The sequence below is a fragment of the Trachemys scripta genome, unplaced genomic scaffold (genome assembly GCF_013100865.1).
Source record: "Trachemys scripta elegans isolate TJP31775 unplaced genomic scaffold, CAS_Tse_1.0 scaffold_26, whole genome shotgun sequence".
Classification (NCBI taxonomy): Eukaryota; Metazoa; Chordata; order Testudines; family Emydidae; genus Trachemys; species Trachemys scripta.
The window spans coordinates 1,988,141-2,006,226 of NW_023260511.1; the positions used below are offsets into that span (position 1 = coordinate 1,988,141).

General features: G+C 44.0%; 1 protein-coding gene across 1 annotated transcript; it reads left to right on the forward strand.

Annotated features, from left to right (window-relative positions):
- Positions 1 to 11,254: 11,254 nt before the first annotated feature.
- Positions 11,255 to 17,152, forward strand: LOC117870312. The gene is made up of 6 exons (XM_034757414.1): positions 11,255 to 11,364; positions 12,891 to 12,941; positions 13,551 to 13,841; positions 14,844 to 14,888; positions 16,117 to 16,218; positions 17,082 to 17,152. Exons 1-6 carry the CDS (start codon positions 11,319 to 11,321, stop codon positions 17,150 to 17,152), a joined length of 606 nt encoding a protein of 201 aa, XP_034613305.1. The 5' UTR covers positions 11,255 to 11,318.
- Positions 17,153 to 18,086: the final 934 nt, after the last annotated feature.

Sequence of the window (18,086 nt, forward strand, 5' to 3'; positions counted from 1 at the left end):
GTGGGGCTTGGGTGGGCTGAGGCTTCAGTCCCCCCTCCTGGGGTTTTGTAGTAATTTTTGTTGTCAGAAGGGGATCACAGCGTGATGAAGTTTGAGAATCCCTGGTCATAGATCATCAGGGTGGGAAGGGACCTGAGGAGGTCATCTAGCCCAACCCCCTGCTCAAAGCAGGACCAATCCCCAGACAGATTTTTGCCCCAGATCCCTAAATGGCCCCCTCAAGGATTGAACTCATAACCCTGGGTTTAGNCCCCCCCCACACCGCCTTACCTGCTTCAGGCTTCCCACAAATCAAATGTTCGTGGGAAGCAGGGGAGGGGGCGGAGTTGGGGCGGGGACTTTGAGGAAGGGGCGGAGTTGGGGCGTGGACGTGGGCGGGGCAGGGTCCGGGGTCCGGTGGAGTGTCCTCCTTTTGGAGGCTCGAACTATGGTAACCCTACAGAAGACCAAGGGCTTCAGCCCTAGTCAGGAGGCCCCACCACCCAGGATTTAAGCCCTCAGGCTTCAGCCCCAGGCAGTGGGGCTTGTGCTTAAGCATCAGCAAATCTAAGCCAGCCCTGGTGACCCCCCACAAAAATGCAGTCACAACCACTTTGGGGTCCTGATCCACAGTTTGAGAACCTCTGTATTATGCTGATCTCCAGTGATCTTTCTGGGCTGGCATGCAAACACTGATACTTGGCACAGGGCAGGCCCAGTTAGGTGGATAGAGAAAGACAAAGGAACTAGAGGACTGACCCTCTTGACTAGAAAAAAAGCTGGAAGATTTTCCCAGGGGAGGGACTGACGAGTGGAAATGCCAAAATTAACCCTCACTCCGGAATAGAGCAATGCAATCCCAGCAGCACAGAGCTGGCCTGGCTCTGAGCAGCACCCCGAATATTACCAAATACAGCTGAATTTTAAATAAGCAGAATGTACTACCTGGAGATCTGGGTCTCGGTCCCGTCCAGTAACTCTGCATACCTGGTGGCGCTGGTTATGGCTGCCTGCTACCTTTGAACCCTGGGACTGAGTAATTGCTGTTGGTGAAGCCAGAGCTGGCTTTTCCAAAGTTATCTATTAACTGAGGAGTGAAAATCGAAAGCAGCTTTCTCAGTGTGGGGGGAAGGGAGCGGGTGAGGCTGTAGGTTTATTGCTATTTATGGGACAGCTACTCTATCCCTCTTCTAAACTAAAGAAAAGAGCCCGTAGGTTCCTTTGTAAATACCAGCCTAAACCCCATGCACTGCTTTTAAAACATGTCTGAATGAGATTAGAAGGGCTGGGTGAATTTTTTTCAAATTTCAAACTTTTTTCAGTTAAAAACAGGGACAAGTTTGTAATGAGGAAGGTGAATATCTTTTTTTTTTTTAACTTCCTCTGCAGCATGGGCGTGGATCACCTGCTAGGGCAGCTGGGTGGATTTCACCTAATCTTTTCCCTGCCACTGCAGGGACAGCAAGTGTAGAGATATGTTTGCAGAAGATAATTATTTACAGAGGCTCCCTCAGAGGGACAGGATTAGGACTATAGGAATTTCTGAGCAGTCCCCTGGAAGCACAGGTGCAGAACTCAGTGTAGTTGTGCACAGCAGTTCACCACAGATACTCTCAGGTTTGTTTTAATAAAAGTTTGATTCCTTTCTCATTCACTGGTTTGTTGTTTAATGAACCCCAAGAACATTCTATGGTATCAGAAGTGCTGAATGAGAAAGAGATTGAGGACATTTTGAGGTTAACTCCTTTGTTTGAAACTGAAAGCAGAGAAAATGGGAGCGGGCGGAGCGGCAAATAGAAAAGAAACAAACACTTTTTTATGTATTGTATGAGCACAATAGTTGACTAGCTTAAGAAGGGAAGATGTGTCGCAACCTGCATCCAGTTTGTGAGTGCCAGGCAGTGTTGCAGAACACAAGAAAAAATTCTGACAGAGATTTGAATTGTATTTAGCAGCCACAGAGGAGAAAAACAATAAAGTGAAATCATTATTTTTTGGCATGTTTTCAGGGAGGAAGCATTGGATATGTATAACACCTTTAAGTTTGAAGAAGGTGAAAGCATGAAGTTAAGTAAAATTCTGACTAAATCTGAGGAACATTGCATGCCAAAAAGGAATGAGAGCTTTGAGAGAGACATTTGTTTTACATGCATGAACAAAAATTTATGCCACCATAGAACAATATGTCACATGATTAAGGCGAATCAGTAAAACCTGTAACTTTGGTGAGCTGATGGTGTCTGATCAAAGATAGAATCATTTGTGGCATTAAAGATAATGTGCTAAGAGAGAGAGACAGATATGCAGGGCAGCAGAAACTGTGCCAGCACAAGCCAAAGAGCTAAATTCACCAGAAGGGCTCATCCACATACTAAGTACAAAAGAACATAGCCAGAAAAGGTCAAACCAAAAAGTGGAAACACCTGCCATGAAAACCACTGCTGGTGGGGAGATGGCGTACAGATGGTTATGTGTAAGGAGTGGAGAACAACATGGCCCAAACCAGTATTTTGCATTTGGGACACTGTGTCATAAATGTTGGGAAAATAATGTCCCCAATGCAGAAAAGTCAAGTGCCTGCAGTTGAAGACAACCTGATTGAGGAGTTTTACATAGACATGCTGGGATCAAGCAAACCGGATGGAAGGGACTGGATACTGCCTATGAAATTGAATGAAACAATTATTCCACTCAGACTGGATGCAGGAGCTCAGGTTACTATTCTGTTTGAACAAGATTATGAGAGACTGAAAATAAGACCAAAACTGGGACCAACATAAATACAAGTAACTGGTTATTCTGGAACAAATATACCAGTGAAGGGGAGGTGCATTGCTCACATCACACCACATACAGGCTCCCATTTATTGTAGTGCCAAAGGAAGTGACACCAATTTTAGGCCTGGCTGCCTGTGAAAAACTAAGATGGGTGCTCTCACTACAAGATCATACTGAACCTGGCTACTAGGCACTCATTCAGGAATACCATGATTTGTTTTAAGGGCTGGGTTGCTTGAAGACTGAACATACAATCCAGAGAAACAAGCAGGTCCCTCCCATTATCCAGCCTTGTAGAGAAGTGCCATTTACACTCCATGATAAACTCAAGGTTGAGCTCACAAGGCTGGAAGCAATGCAAGTAATACAAAAAATTGAGGAACCAATGTAATGTCTGAATTCACCAGTCATTGTAGAGATAGATAATGGCCAGCTATGCTTATGCTTAGACCCTAGAGACCTCAATATGGCTATAAAGAAAGAACATTTCAAACTGCCAACCAGAGAAGTGATTATAGCTCAATTTGCAAATGCACAATATTTCAGTAAATTGGATGCTCCTCAGGATTTTGGCAGGTAAAATTAACTGAAGAAAGCTCAAAACTATGCATATTTAATACCCTATTTGGAAGATACATATTCTTATGCCTACCCTTCAGCATAGCTTCAGCACCAGAAATGTATCACAGAGCCATATGTATGATCTATGAACATATTAATGGTGTTGACATCTGAATGGATGACATCATCATCTGTAGCACAACTAAAAAGGACCATGGCTGCAGACTCTGGGAAGTCCGGGCTGCAACCATATTACAAGCTTGAAACTAAATAGGGAGAAATGTGTTTTAGGGAGTTATAGAACTGACTTTTGTTGGAGATATTATTTCCAATAAAAGTGTAAAACTTGATAAGAGGTTTCAGCCATTGAAATGATGGCACATCCCCAGTCAAAGAAAAGTATCTAATAGTTTCTGGGAATGGTTAATTATCTTGGAAAATTCATATCTAATCTATCTACAGAAGCAGTGGCTTTGAGGCAACTCCTAGAAAATAAAAATGAATGGTACTGGGGTGCAGAACAGGAGGAATCATGGGAAGGTTTAAAACAACAACTCATACAAGAGTCAGTTTTGAATTTCTATGCACCGGGCAGGCCTATTACAATTTTACAGAAACGTGAGAATTATTGGCAACCAGTGACATATGCCTCCAAATCACTAGTTGGCCTGTGTTATACAGGAGGTTAGACTAGGGCCAGGTCTACACTACACCCCTAATTCGAACTAAGGTACGCAACTTCAGCTACGTGAATAACGTAGCTGAAGTTCGAAGTACCTTAGTTCGAATTAGTTCGAACTTACCTTGGTCCACACGCGGCAGGCAGGCTCCCCCGTCGACTCCGCGGTACTCCTCTCGGCGAGCTGGAGTACCGCAGTCGACGGCGAGCACTTCCGGGTTCGACTTATCGCGTCCAGACTAGACGCGATAAGTCGAACCCAGAAGTTCGATTTCCAGCTGTCGAACTAGCGGGTAAGTGTAGCCAAGGCCTAGATTATCACGGTGTCCTGGCTGGCCTTAGAATGTATAAAAGAGAGGAGTGGAGGGATAATGCGTGTGTCTGAGGAAACAGGGCCTTAAGTGCTGGCATCTGTGGTTGAGGTCTTCAGTGCAATGCTGGGGATTCAACCACACCTCCGACACTGCAGTTCTGGGTGCAGGTTGGGAGTTTCAAAGGAGCATGTAGGAGTTAGGCACCAAAATTAGAAAGGATTTGCTCACTGACCTAGAGCTATGCAGAACACAGATTCCTGCTCCTCAAATATTTTTAAGAGTTCACCATTCTTTTCCATCTTGAATTGAGAAAAAAGGTTGAGATAGTGAAAATATTTGTGTACAAAAAAACCCCTTTTTTTTGTTCCAGTCAATCTAACATTTTGTTTCAATAATTTCAAAATGTTTCAGTTTTGAATTTTTTTCTAAACATATTTTTAGTCTAGTTAGCTTAAATTTCAAAACACAAAGCCACTTTGGATCAGAAAACTAGAATTTTTCATTTTGAAAATATTAAAATGAAATATTTTAACAATTTCAAAAGTGCACCCCCAAAACAGGTTTTTTTTTTTAATTGGGAGATTTGTCAACTCAGAACCAGTTTCACGAATAGTTTTGTGTTACGTTAACGTCACACATACAGAGAAGTTAGATTACAAATACAAATCTTACTGCTGGAAGATTTCAAAGTAACATGACTTTATTTAGTAGAATTCAGAACGATAACATGCGAGAACCAAAAACAGAGAGAGAGAGAAAGCAGGCTGCTCCCTAAGGCAGGGAAGCACAGCTCACCCCATTTTGCTGTAGGCTGGTTTTCTCCAGATTTACCCTGATCAAATTATTTCTTACAGAGTCCCCTGCCTGCAAGAAGGACCAGGAAACCCTCTACCTATTAAAGTCACTGCCTATAGTTCCAACACAATTTTCAAATACATATTTTGATTTCAATTAAAAAAATATTTATCAAAATTTCCCATATACATCAAACTCCTTTAGTTTAGCAGGCCAATGCTCAAACCACTGAGCTATCCCTCCATCACTCCAAACTCCTTTAGGCTCCCTTGAAACCACAGAGTAAACCCCTGCACTGCATTGGAAATCTCATCCAAGGGAATTAGCTTTGTAGGCTCCTTTGGCCCTTATTCCTATTATTAGGGAGGAGCAATGTGATCATGGGTGCAGCACGGTGGCACCCATTGAGCCAGCATCTAGCCCCAGATTTTAATGGGCATTAAATACCTAAACACCTTTGAGGACCTGGTCCAGAGTGACAAGGTGAGAGATGCTTTTATAAATCAAATCTGGAAAAAAACACTTGAATTATTTTTATGAGAAAATTATGATTTTTCCCCCCACAAATATTTTTCAGAGTTTCAGTGGAAACACTGAAACTCCCAAAGATTCCAGTTTTCAAATATGTATATACACACACACACACACACACACACAAACACATTCAGGAATGAAATGTTTAGTTTCTTGGGAAAATGCTGTGCTTGAAAACAACACTTTTTTTTTTTACCAAAAAGTTTCGACTTTTACATTTTTCTATCCAAAAAAAGAGAAAATCTCTACCCAAATTTGGTCAAGAAGCCATTATGAAATATTTTAATGTAAATTTTTTGGTCAGCTGTCCTAGTGATCACTAAAAACATCTTCCCTGGGTTTATAGTAGGCAGACAATAAAACTGTCCCTTCTCTCTGATAAATTCTTCCTAAACTAGGGTGACCAGGTGTCCCGATTTTGCAGGGACTGTCCTGATATTAGTGGCTTTGTCTTACATAGGACCCTATTATCCCCCAGCCCCTGTCCTGATTTTTCACACTTGCTGTCTATCCTGAGCTGAGCTGATTGCAGAGCTCTGAGCAACCGCAGCTTTCAGGAAACCCAGTTCTGCTTCTTAGGAGAGAGACATTCAGGGGGCCTCTCCCAGGGTAGCCTCTTACAGTGGAAGCCACAGTGAAACAGCTGTGGTGGAGCCCAGCAAGGTTACAGGAAAAGGGGTTAGATTGAATCTGAAAAGCCTGATCAGCCAAATAAAGAACTAGCAGCGATGTTACTGCAATAGTTATAAGCACTCAGCCACCAGGAAATGCAAAGGTTTCGGTTCCCACATTACACACTTAGGGCCACATTTAATACTCGGGCTGTTTTAGCCAGATTGTCCCCTCTGCACAAGGAGGGGGAGTGGATAAAAGCTTTGGGGATGTTCAACTGATTGTTTTTTCAGGGCCTCCCAGAGGATTCACGGGGCTGGGGCAAAGCGGGGGAGCTGCGGCACTTGTTCTCACCCTGCGGCGGTCCGGGTCTTCGGCGGCATTTCGGTGGCAGGGAGCCCTTCAGTCACTCTGCGTCTTCAGCAGCACTGAAGGGCCCCCTGCCGCCGAAGACCTGGAGCAACTGAAGGGCTCCCCGCCAACGAAATACCGCTGAAGACCTGGACCGCCGCCGGGCCAGGGCTCGCAGGGCCCTGTGGGGCCTGGGGCAAATTGCCTCACTTGCCCCCCCCTCCCCCCCCCCGGGCAGCCCTGTTTTTTTCTGTGCTGTTTTGTCATCCAGAGCCAAGGATGTGTGTGTGCCAGGGTTGGCAGGGGGAACTCACATTGACCTATCTACCCTGCAGAGAGTCAGCTTGAAAGTGCAGACTCACTTGGTGCTTTGCATGCCCCCGTGCTGTGGAATCCCAGGCAGTAGTTACAGTGGAGCTGATCGGACAGACTGATGGCCTCAGAGATAGACAGAGGCTCAGGGATTTTGCAAGGACAGCTCTGGCCTCTGGAGGGTGGCCTGAGGTCTGCAGGTTTAGGAGATCAAGCCAAATACTCATTCCAAGGAAGGCAACAACCCTCGGCCCCATAGGATTCCACAGGGAGAGACTCAGGTGCATCATGTGAGATGTAGTGCAGGCACTGTCAAGGCCTGTAACAGGGCCATCTGATCTAGTGGTCAGAGCCAGAACCATGTGTGACATACTGGGGTACAATCCAGACTAGTGGAGGGCTATGTCACCCCCTGCCCAGCACCCTTGGGTGGCTTACAATGCCTTGTTGTAGTAGCTCCTACTTGGGCTGCTCACAAACAGCCTTCCAGCATGCAAGCCACACCCTGAGTGTCTGTGTGTACCTGCAGCCTGCCAGCTACACCCTGGCTCTCAGGAGCCTTGGTTATGCTGCAGAGTGGCTCCAGCACACCCCCTGTCCCAGATCTTCCCCCAGAAATGTATATCCTGTACTTCCCAGCCTTCTCCTGGACAGTACAAATGTATACAATCCATTATTCCTTTAAGGGATCTATATACCTGAAATTGAGTTACCCAGACACTTCAATTTAAACACACTGGAGTAGATAAAACAGTAAAACAAGAGATAGATTTCAAGAGAGTACAAGTAATGAGGCATGAAAGTCAGAAATGGTTACTAGAAAAGTAAAGATAAATGTTTACTAGTTCCTAACTTAACAAAGTTTATTAGATTCAAGCAAAGTGTCTCACCACATGCTCTACCAGGTTACTGACCAAACTCTTAGGTCAGGACCCCTTCCCCCAAAGTCCAACAGCTGTTTTCTTTTGTCTCTCAGGTGCAGAGAATGTGATAGGCAGAGAGAGAAAAGGGGGTGCCTTGGGGTGTTTGTCCCTCTCTCTTGAAAAACATTTCCATCTGACAAGCAGGGGACAAAGCGTCTATGTAGAAGGATGTTCCCTGCTGTTTTTTTCAGCTGTTTGAACTTCCTTTGTTTTCCCTTCCTGCTTTATGACTGTGTTTACTGCTTAAGTGCAAATTAAAGCAAGCACACATTCCTTTGTTTAGGACAACTCTGTTTGCTGACTTCTGTTTGGGCAGGGCTATGGGGTTTGGAACATGTTTTAGTAACACCATACAGGGGAATCTTATCACTTCATATATAATGTTGCCACACATAGAATCATAGAATCATAGAATATCAGAGTTGGAAGGGACCTCAAGAGGTCATCTAGTCCAACCCCCTGCTCAAAGCAGGATCAATTCCCAGCTAAATCATCCCAGACAGGGCTTTGTCAAGCCGGGCCTTAAAAACCTCCAAGGAAGGAGACTCCACCACCTCCCTAGGTAACGCATTCCAGTGTTTCACCACCCTCCTAGTGAAATAGTTTTTCCTGATATCCAACCTGGACCTCCCCCACTGCAACTTGAGACCATTGCTCCTTGTTCTGTCATCTGCCACCACTGAGAACAGCCGAGCTCCATCCTCTTTGGAACCCCCCTTCAGGTAGTTGAAGGCTGCTATCAAATCCCCCCTCATTCTTCTCTTCTGGAGACTAAACAATCCCAGTTCCCTCAGCCTCTCCTCATAAGTCATGTGCTCCAGACCCCTAATCATTTTTGTTGCCCTCCGCTGGACTCTTTCCAATTTTTCCACATCCTTCTTGTAGTGTGGGGCCCAAAACTGGACACAGTATTCCAGATGAGGCCTCACCAATGTCGAATAAAGGGGAACGATCACGTTCCTCGATCTGCTGGCAATGCCCCTACTTATACAGCCCAAAATGCCGTTAGCCTTCTTGGCAACAAGAGCACACTGTTGACTCATATCCAGCTTCTCGTCCACTGTGACCCCTAGGTCCTTTTCAGCAGAACTGCTACCTAGCCATTCGGTCCCTAGTCTGTAGCAGTGCATGGGATTCTTCCGTCCTAAGTGCAGGACTCTGCACTTGTCCTTGTTGAACCTCATCAGGTTTTTTTCGGCCCAATCCTCTAATTTGTCTAGGTCCCTCTGTATCCGATCCCTACCCTCTAGTGTATCTACCACATATTTTAGGAGGACAATAGTGACCTGCAAATTCTGAGTTTTCAGATGATACCTTACAAGGCATACTTGGTACAACGATTATTACAATGGTGTGTAAGGTGTGAATACATGGGGTCTATTCTGTGACACCATGCCAAAGATCAAAGCCAGAGTCAGATGTCACACCAAGGGACAACGATGGATTCAGCAGTGGGGGTCAGGGCAAGAAGGCAGAAGCAAGGAGCAAAGCATGGATCATGGTTTCAGGAGCAGCGACAAGCCGTGGTACCAGGAACAATGAGTAAGACCCAAGCAAGGAAGCAGGGACTGGGTCCCAAGGGGACCAGGTAGCAGTTAGTTGTAGGCCTTGCAGGTAGTTGCTCGGACAAGGGATGGGGCAGGAACAAGAAGCCTTATACAGCAGTGTGGTGCTAGTCCACTAACCATGAGGCATTGCAGTGGTTCAGGTGGACACCGAGATTAGTGTCAACTTCACAACTAATGACAGAAAACTCCACCAATATTGAGCTTTTTCTGCAGAATTTTTTTATTTTGCTAGAAATCGCATTTTCTCTTGGATAACATGTTTCATTAGAAACATTTCGACCAGTCCTACTCACCATTTATCCCAGTGCACAGGGCATGCAGAGTGATTTGGTAGCATTTTCAGCTCCCTTTCCACTGGGGTAAATGGTGACATGAAGTGCATAAATTATAAGAGCCGAAGAGAACAATGTGACCCTAGATTCATAGATTCTAAGGCCAGAAGGGACTAGTGTAATCATCTGACCTCCTGTATAAGGCAGGCCAGAGAATTTCCCTGAATTCCCAGAGCAGATATTTTAGAAAAACATCCAATCTCAATTTAAAAATGGTCAGTGATGGAGAATCCACCACTGCCCATGGTAAATTGTTCCAGTGGGTAATTACCCTCACCTTTAAAAATTTACGCTTTATCTCCAGGCTGAATTTGTCTAGCTTCAGTTTCCAGCCATTAGATCATGTTATCTCTTTCTCTACTGGATTGAAGTCCCGATTATTAAATATTTGTTCCCCATGTAGCTACTTAACGACAAGGATCATGACCCCTTAACCTTCTCCTTGTTATGCTAAATAGATTGAGCTCCTTGAGTGCATCCATATAAGGCAGGTTTTCTAATCCATTAATCATTCTCCTGGCTCTTCTCTGAATCCTCTCCAATTTATCAACATCCTTCTTGAATAGTGGGCATCAGAATTGGACACTGCAGCAGTGTCACCAGTGTCAAATAAAGAGGTAAAATAACCTCTCTACTGCTATTCAGAATTCCCCTGTTTATGCATCCCAGGAACACATTGGCTCTTTTGAACATGGTATCACATTGGGAGCTCATGTTTAGATGATTATCCACCCTCTTTCTCCCCTACCCCAATTTTTTTCAGAGTCACTGCTTCCCAGGATAGAGTCCTGTCATCTAGTCTGACCTCCTGTATAACACAAGCCATAGAACTTCCCTGAATTAATTCCTATTTGAACTAGAGCACATGTTAGGAAAATGTCCAATCTTGATTTCGAGCAACTCCTGATTTATATAAGGGAGTACAAAAGGAGACCCAAGCTCAGTATGTGCAAAGAATTTAGGTGTGAGAAAGTCCATGTGAGTCTCATGGAGTGAAAGGCAGTAAGCGTCTTTCTGTTCTTAGTCTGAGTGGGGGACATAGGCCACAGACAATATAGGCCAGCAGCAGAAGTGGACTCACCTGAGCAGAGAGCGACTGAAGCCTCTTTTCTCATGACAACCTAAAGGAGAAGAAACAGCTTGTATGTGGAGAGCTCTCCACTGCAACCATCCTGCACAGAGAGGGATTGAGAGAGAGACTGTACATTCTCCTTCCAAACTGTTATAAGCAAGAGCAGGCTCAGAGCTCAGGCCTGCAGCAGCATCCCCACTGCTTCACCCTAAGAAGGAGAGAGATCAGCATGGGAAGAAACTGTCGGTTTTCTTGCACTTACTCAAGGGAGCAGGGCGGAGAGGCTGCTGCTGAGCTGCACAAGCCTCCAGGAGAAGAGGGAGGTGCAGAGCAGAGAGCTGAGGTGCACCTTATCCACCCACAACCAGAAGAGCAGAGGCGGGTCAGAGCAAGGCTCAGAGCAGCTGCAGTTTCTCCACATCGTGATGCTGAGGAGGAGCCGGAGGCAGGACGCAGGCCCTGCCGTGGGGAGCAGAGACCACTCCAGAGTTCTCAGGCTACGCAGCCGATGGCGAATCTCGCAGGGCTTCTCGCACCGTGTCTGTGGCTTCTCTGTGAGTATCGTGACACTTGGCTGTGTTGTGTATGTGTGGACTGGATTCTGCTTTACACTAATGCCACTTGACACCGCTCTGGAGTGCAAAGAGCCTGTGAAGCGGCAGTAGGTGCATCTCTCTGGGGCCCCTGTGCCCTGCCAGAGGGCCATAGTGTAAATGAGAGGCTGGCCCTGCACCCTGGACTGGGACGCTCTGCGATGCAGAGTTTAAAGAGTCACCAGTTAGAAGTGAGGTGAGGCTTGAACAGGCTGGATACAGCTGCTCACATGGGCCTGGCTCAGTCTATTTGATCCATTAACCCTCAAGTCAAATGCAAAGGCTCCAGCTTGGGCAGAATAGAGCATCTGCCTCCTCTGTGGGATGGGCAAATCACCTCCGTTCCAGTCCCCACAGCTCCCACCCTGCATTCAGTGCCTGCCACGGGCTTGTCTTCAAAGCCACTAATGGAGTCAGGTCCCAGCTACATCCTCGGCTGCTTCTCCATCCATCTCCCTCCAGGGGAGCCAGGCTTCCTGGGACAACTAGCCCAGGGCAGGGTGTAGGAGAGCTGGAGACACGACATTGTCTGGCAACAGGACTCTGTGGGATGAGATCAGAGTAATACAAAGTCTGATCACCTTTGGGCCCCTCCTCTTTGGTAAATTTTCCCACCATAACCAAAATGAAGGAGAAACTATCTTATACTCCCAGCAGAGCTCCCTAGAGCAAGGGAAGAAAAAAGAGCAGAGGCTACACAACAATTCTTCCTTTCCTTAAAAGAGTGCTTTTGAGGGACGTGAAGCAATCAAGTACCATGGTGATTAGTGCCATTGTGATAAGAGCTGGGGGGTTGTTTGGCTTTTTGGGGGGTGGGTTTGGTGGAAAATTCCACATAAAATGAAACAATATAGAGAGAGAATGTTTGTCAAAAGTTTCCATGAAAAATGTCACCTTTTCATTAAAAAACAAAATGCCAGCACCAAAAAGGTTTATCTGAAAGAGTTTGGATTTTCAGGTTTTTGGGTTTTTCATGAAAGTCAAAATTTTCTGTCAAAAGAACACATTTTCTGCAGAAAATTGCATTGAGCTAAAATCCCAATTTTCCATTGAACAGCTTTGATGGAAATTTTTCAACCAGCCCTAAGTAGCTACATAGATGTTGCATCATTCTTATCTTTCTTTTTGTCTAATTAAAGTATTTTTAGTTTAACTGACAATATGATTAACTTACTGGACATTATAATGAGAAATTTGCTATTGAAAAGGATGAGGAAAAACATATTTCTCTTTGTAAAAAACAAGACCGAACATTTAATTTAAAAGATCAACATGTATAAAATGTGACCAATTCTAGATGTAGTTTAATAGCTACACTTCCTAAAGAACAGACAGTGGGGGTGAAATATCTTAGTGAATCTTAGTTTCTCTCATAAACTTCATTTCATTTGCACTTCAGGGAAGTTCTACCTTGTAAAATAAAAGAAAATGTTTCTTCTTTTGTTTGTTTTCCTTTCCCTAAAATACATTTGCTTTTCTTTCCCAAGCTCTGAGCTTTGCCTCGCAGCAATGGCAGGATTCCAGCTGCACTTCTTCTGGTGAGTGTTTGCTCAAAGCAGCTGAAGAAGTAAAACCAGCTAATGAAACTCAGTTAACCTCAGTGAGGTTTCTCCAGTGTGAGAGTAAAATTTGACCAAGTGCCAGATAAGCTCCAGATCCTGTTGTGAACTCTGCGAAGTTCATGGAGTCCCATGAATGTCAATGGACTCCACACAGGTGCAGAAGGCTGCCCTCCCCCCCCACCCCCCCCGCAACTCATTGTAAGATTGGGACATAAAACTAAAGTAGAATATTACATTTCCAAGAGAAACTAAGGGCCCGATTTGCAAAGGTATTTAGTAACTCTGGACATACGACTGGAAAGATCCTCCTTGGGTCATGGCCTCCAATTCCCTGCTATCAAACGAAACCCCATTAAAGAGACCTGTGGGGTTTAGGCCCCCAATTGCCAATCCGTTTGAAGGCAATTTGAGCATCTAAGTCCTTTAGGCTACTTTGAAAATCTCAGTCTAAAGATTTTCTCTCTGACAATTAGACCAGTAATTCTAGCAGAGTGTGATCCTGCACTCATTCATGTCGATGGGTCCTTGATTATGTGAAAATGAACTATTTAAGGACAATGAGTCACTGAGTTTTCATTTTTCCAGGCACACTTCCTGCCGCGAAGATGTTCCTATCGACAATCTCTGCTAATGAGGGGGACACTGTCAGTGGCAGATGTTTAATCCCCGCAGGAGACGCGGTCACCATTGTTTTCTTTTGTAAGGATGGGATGGAAATTTCAAGGTTGCAAGCCAGGAGAGAAAAATTCTCTTATGATTTAGCTTACAGAGTGGCTGGCAGCTCAGGCAATATTTCCTGTGGATACATGTACAGAAAAGACAATAACCAGGTGTTAAATTCTCTACTGAGCATCTCTCGGTACCTGAAGGTAACAGGTAAGACAGTGCTAATTACTTAAAACATAAAACTTTGGACTTGTTTGTTATTAGAAATTAAAATAACTAGAGCCGAAAAATGGTGAATTAGTTTTTACAGGCAGTTTTGAATATTTTTCAGTTATTTCAAAATTTCCTGTGAAACGTTTCTAGTTTTTTTATGAAAAAACAGAAATCAAAGATTTTGCTGGTAACATTTTTTGGTTTCAGTTATCTTTTTTTTACCAAATAATGACAGTTTTTACCAAAACTCAAACATGATTACTGACATTTTCATTGTTAAATGAAAAAATATTTCACTTTCAAAATGTTCACTTTGGTCGTAAAGGCGTTTTTCATGAAGAAAAACATTTTCAGGGAAAAACATTAGAGCAGCTCTAACATGTTGTAAATGTGGATGTTTAGAGACACACTTTGGTAACATGGGGACAGGTGAGCACCCAATGTGCTCCCAATAAGCTTCAGTCTTTTTGGTAAACAGGCCACTTATTACCGTGTCTAAATGTGTGCTGTGCTGTTTTGAAAATCTAGCCCATTCTGGCAACCTTGACTCTCCTGATCTGAGGGGGCAGTTCCCCCTCTTGCCCTAAGCACTGTGGGAAATCCAGCATAAAGTTAATATGGCCTGAGGCTACAAAACATTTCTCCAGTTCCTCTGCCTCATCTGGAAACACCCCCATTAAGACAAGGAGAGGATTAAGGGGCTGGCTCAGCATTTCCAAGAAGGGTCACTCATAGGATCATGGGGCACAGGACTAGACGGGGCCTCCGTCCACAGCAAATCTAGCTCCTGCTATTGCAGATAACCCCATCTTATCATAGACTTACCAAGCTCTGTCTTCAAACTAGTGACCGTGTTTGCTCCCCACTCTTCTCATTGGGAGGCTCCCTCCTCTGATGGTTAGAAACCTTCTTCACATTTCCAGCCTGAATTTGTTCCTGACCACTTGTCCCCATTTGTTCTTGTACCAACTATTTTCTGCTTTTGCATTATCTGCGCAGGTGCCAGTTCCAGGAGCAGCATGACCGAGAATCCACCTTATCAAGGTAACTGATTTGTATTTACTCTGACGCAGTCAGTAATTTTTATTGTGCGCTAAGAGGCTGGAGCCCATTCTGGGGCTTAGTCTACACTACAAAGGTCTGCCAGCACAGCCATCTCAGCTTGGAGAGTGAAAAATTCACACACTCCAGTTATGCTGGCAAAACCCTGGTGTAGATGCAACTATGCCAACAAAAGTGTGCTTCTGTCAGCCTGTCATTCGGGGAAGTGGTGTAGCTATAGCAGCCGAAGAATGACTTTTGTCAGCATTCAGTGCAGTTGTAACCATGCTGGAACCAGGATATTATAAAGACAAGGTGGGTGAGGTAATATCTTTTATTGGATCAACTTCTGTTAGGGGGAGAGACCTGAAGAAATGCTCTGTGTGGCTCGAAAGCTTGTCTCTCACCAACAGAAACTGGTTCAATAAAAGATATTACCTCATCCACCTTGTCCTTCTATCAGCTCACTCTGTGTCTCCACTGAGCATGTTGCTGGCATAGCTACCCTGGCCATGGCTCTGTAATGCAGACAAGCCCTGAGTGTCATGTTCCTTTCACTTCACTCGCCTCTCGCTTGCTTGAATATTAAAAGGATGGTTTTCCCGGCATGCCACTTAATAAGCACCATTTAGACAATTTGGTGCACGGTGGGTAGTCACCCTACGCCAGAGCAGCTGTTGTTTCTACTGCTGCTCTCCCACCTGGTTGATTCCCAGGGACTCTAAAAGAGCTGTGCCAGAACTTCATCCCTGTGAAGTAGGGAAATATTGTCCCCATTTTACAGATGGGAATCTGAGGCCCAGAGTATATTACATGACTTGCTCAAGGTCACAGAGATACCTTTTGGCTGACTAAGGCAAACACGGGTTTCTTGATGCCCCATCCACTGGTTACCCACAAAACCAACCTTCCCCCCCCCGCCCCTTTATCAATTATTGAAGGCCAGAAAGGACCATTATGATCATCTCATCTGATCTCCTGTGTTACACAGGCCATAGGACCTCCCTGAAGTCATTCCTGTTTCAACTAGAGCAAATCTTTTAGGAAAGTGGTCAATCCTGACCTAAAAACTGCCATGAATGGACAATCCACCACAATCCTTGGCAAATTGTTCTAGTGGTTAATTACTCTGTCTGTTAAAAATGTGCACCTCTTGATCAAGTTTTTCCTGCCCTTCCTCTCCCTTGTTGTCTAATGCAAAGTGAGTATCCATGGTCTTTTCATTTTCTAGGACTGGAAAATGATACAATATTGGCAATTACAATTCCTGTTTTGGTGGGTGTGATTTTGGCTCTTGTTCTGCCCCTGGTGTATTACCTTAAGAAGAAGAAAGGTATGTAAACATGGAAACCTCATTGTGTTCACAAATGAACAGGTATATGAAGCAAGCAAAAGACATAAAAAAGAGATTCCCACCTCACATGGTATTCTCAGATATGGGAAACCTGAAGAGAATAACATTTAAATAATTGCCATAGAGAAAATCTAAATCTGAAATGTGAACCTTTTCAGACGTTGAGGGTAAAGAGAGCAAAAGAAGGGTTAAACCCCAGCTCTGAACTAGAATCATAAGTCTGGAAAGGACCTCAAAAGATTATCTAGTCCATCCATGCAGGACCATGTAAACCTAGATGATCCCTGGCAGATGTTTATCTAACCTCTTCTTAAAATCCTCCGATGAAGGGGCTTCCACTACTTATCTAGGTAACCTATTCCAGTGCTTGACTATCCTTAGAGTTAGAAAGTTTTCCTAATACCTAACCTTAGAGTTCCCTTGCTGCAGATTAAGACCATTACTTGATGTTTTACTTAACAAACATGGAGAACAATTTATCACCGCCTCTTCATAACATGTACCTACAGTTTTGGTTTGAGATATGTTTTCTGGATCTGATTTGGATTTGGCTTGACATGGAAGAAATATTGCAAGAACAGCTGATTTTGTGAGACTTGCATGATTTGAGACCAAAATCATATGACCCACAGCTTGTCATATTTCACCACTGACCTTGAGTCTGAACTTAGGAGCTGGTCAATATTTTTCAAATGTCAAAAATTGGATGAAAATCCACCTTTTGATATTTGAAACATAAACTAGAAAAACATTCACAAAACATTTTTTCTTGATTTTTTTTATCAACTCTAAGGCCAGATGAAAGTATATGAATTTCAAAATTTTATATTTCAAAAAATCAGGAAAAAATCTAAATGAGTTTGTGAATTCTTCTCCAATGTTTGTGATAAGCTCTGATGAACTCTTCGCCTAGCCCTAACCCTAACCTAAATCTTAACAGAACTCCAGAAACAAACCCCTGTCTCCTTATCCCTTAAGTAGTTTGTTTAACATCCTCTCCCTCTCATTGATATTCTGGGGAGAGGCAAAGAATTTTTCTCTAAACCTTTCTAGTTTTTTTTTTTTTTTTTTTTTGCAGTTGTAACTAAAAGGAGAAAAGAAAGGTAAGAATGGGGTAATTCCATCATATCTTTCATGTTACAGACAGAAAGAAATTACTCCCACGTAATATATCAACTTGTGTCAAGTCAGAGGATTTGGTACCTACAGCAGCCCCCTATAAATGGTGATGCTGTTGTGGGATATATGGGGTACTTCAGCTGTTTACCTGGATTATGTTATGGCTCCCCATCATCACTATACTATCTAAGGTAATGATGATGCTTGATAGCTAGTGACTTCATTCATGAAATCAGGGTCCCTTTGGGTTGGTCACTGAACAAACAGGTAACAGAGAAGACTGTCCCTGCCACAGACAGTTTAAAGTCTACATATTGTTATTAATCATTAATAGTATGGTTGTTCTTGCTATTGTTATGATTAATCATTGCTATTGCAACAATGTCTAGAGGCCTCAAACAGGCTGGGTCCCATTGTGCTTGGTGCTGTACAAGCACAGCGTATATGACAGTCCCTGACTCTAAGAGTTGCAGTATAAAAGGGTGTGAACAAAGACAGAGATTAGCTCCATTAGTGATCTGGTGGCTGTGTCCACCTGTGAGAGTCCTTCCCCACCAAGAAAACTCCAGCTAGCCTAGGGCAAAATCCACTAACAAGTGGTAAGCTTTGCCCATGCAGTTCACCAGTTGTTACATACAGGTTGTCAGTGCAGAGTTAAAATATCACAGTTTCCAGCAGAGGCATGACCCCAGGATGATGTGGCTATGAGCTGCCTCCCACTCCAACCC

What these genes read in the sequence shown, in the direction of transcription:
- LOC117870312 (XM_034757414.1), top strand. Translation starts at nt 11,319, where the DNA reads ATGGCGAATCTCGCAGGGCTTCTCGCACCGTGTCTGTGGCTTCTCT. An exon ending in ACCGTGTCTGTGGCTTCTCT is followed by an intron (nt 11,365 to 12,890) that starts GTGAGTATCGTG and finishes TTCTTTCCCAAG; the next exon opens with CTCTGAGCTTTGCCTCGCAG. An exon ending in CGAGAATCCACCTTATCAAG is followed by an intron (nt 14,889 to 16,116) that starts GTAACTGATTTG and finishes TTCATTTTCTAG; the next exon opens with GACTGGAAAATGATACAATA.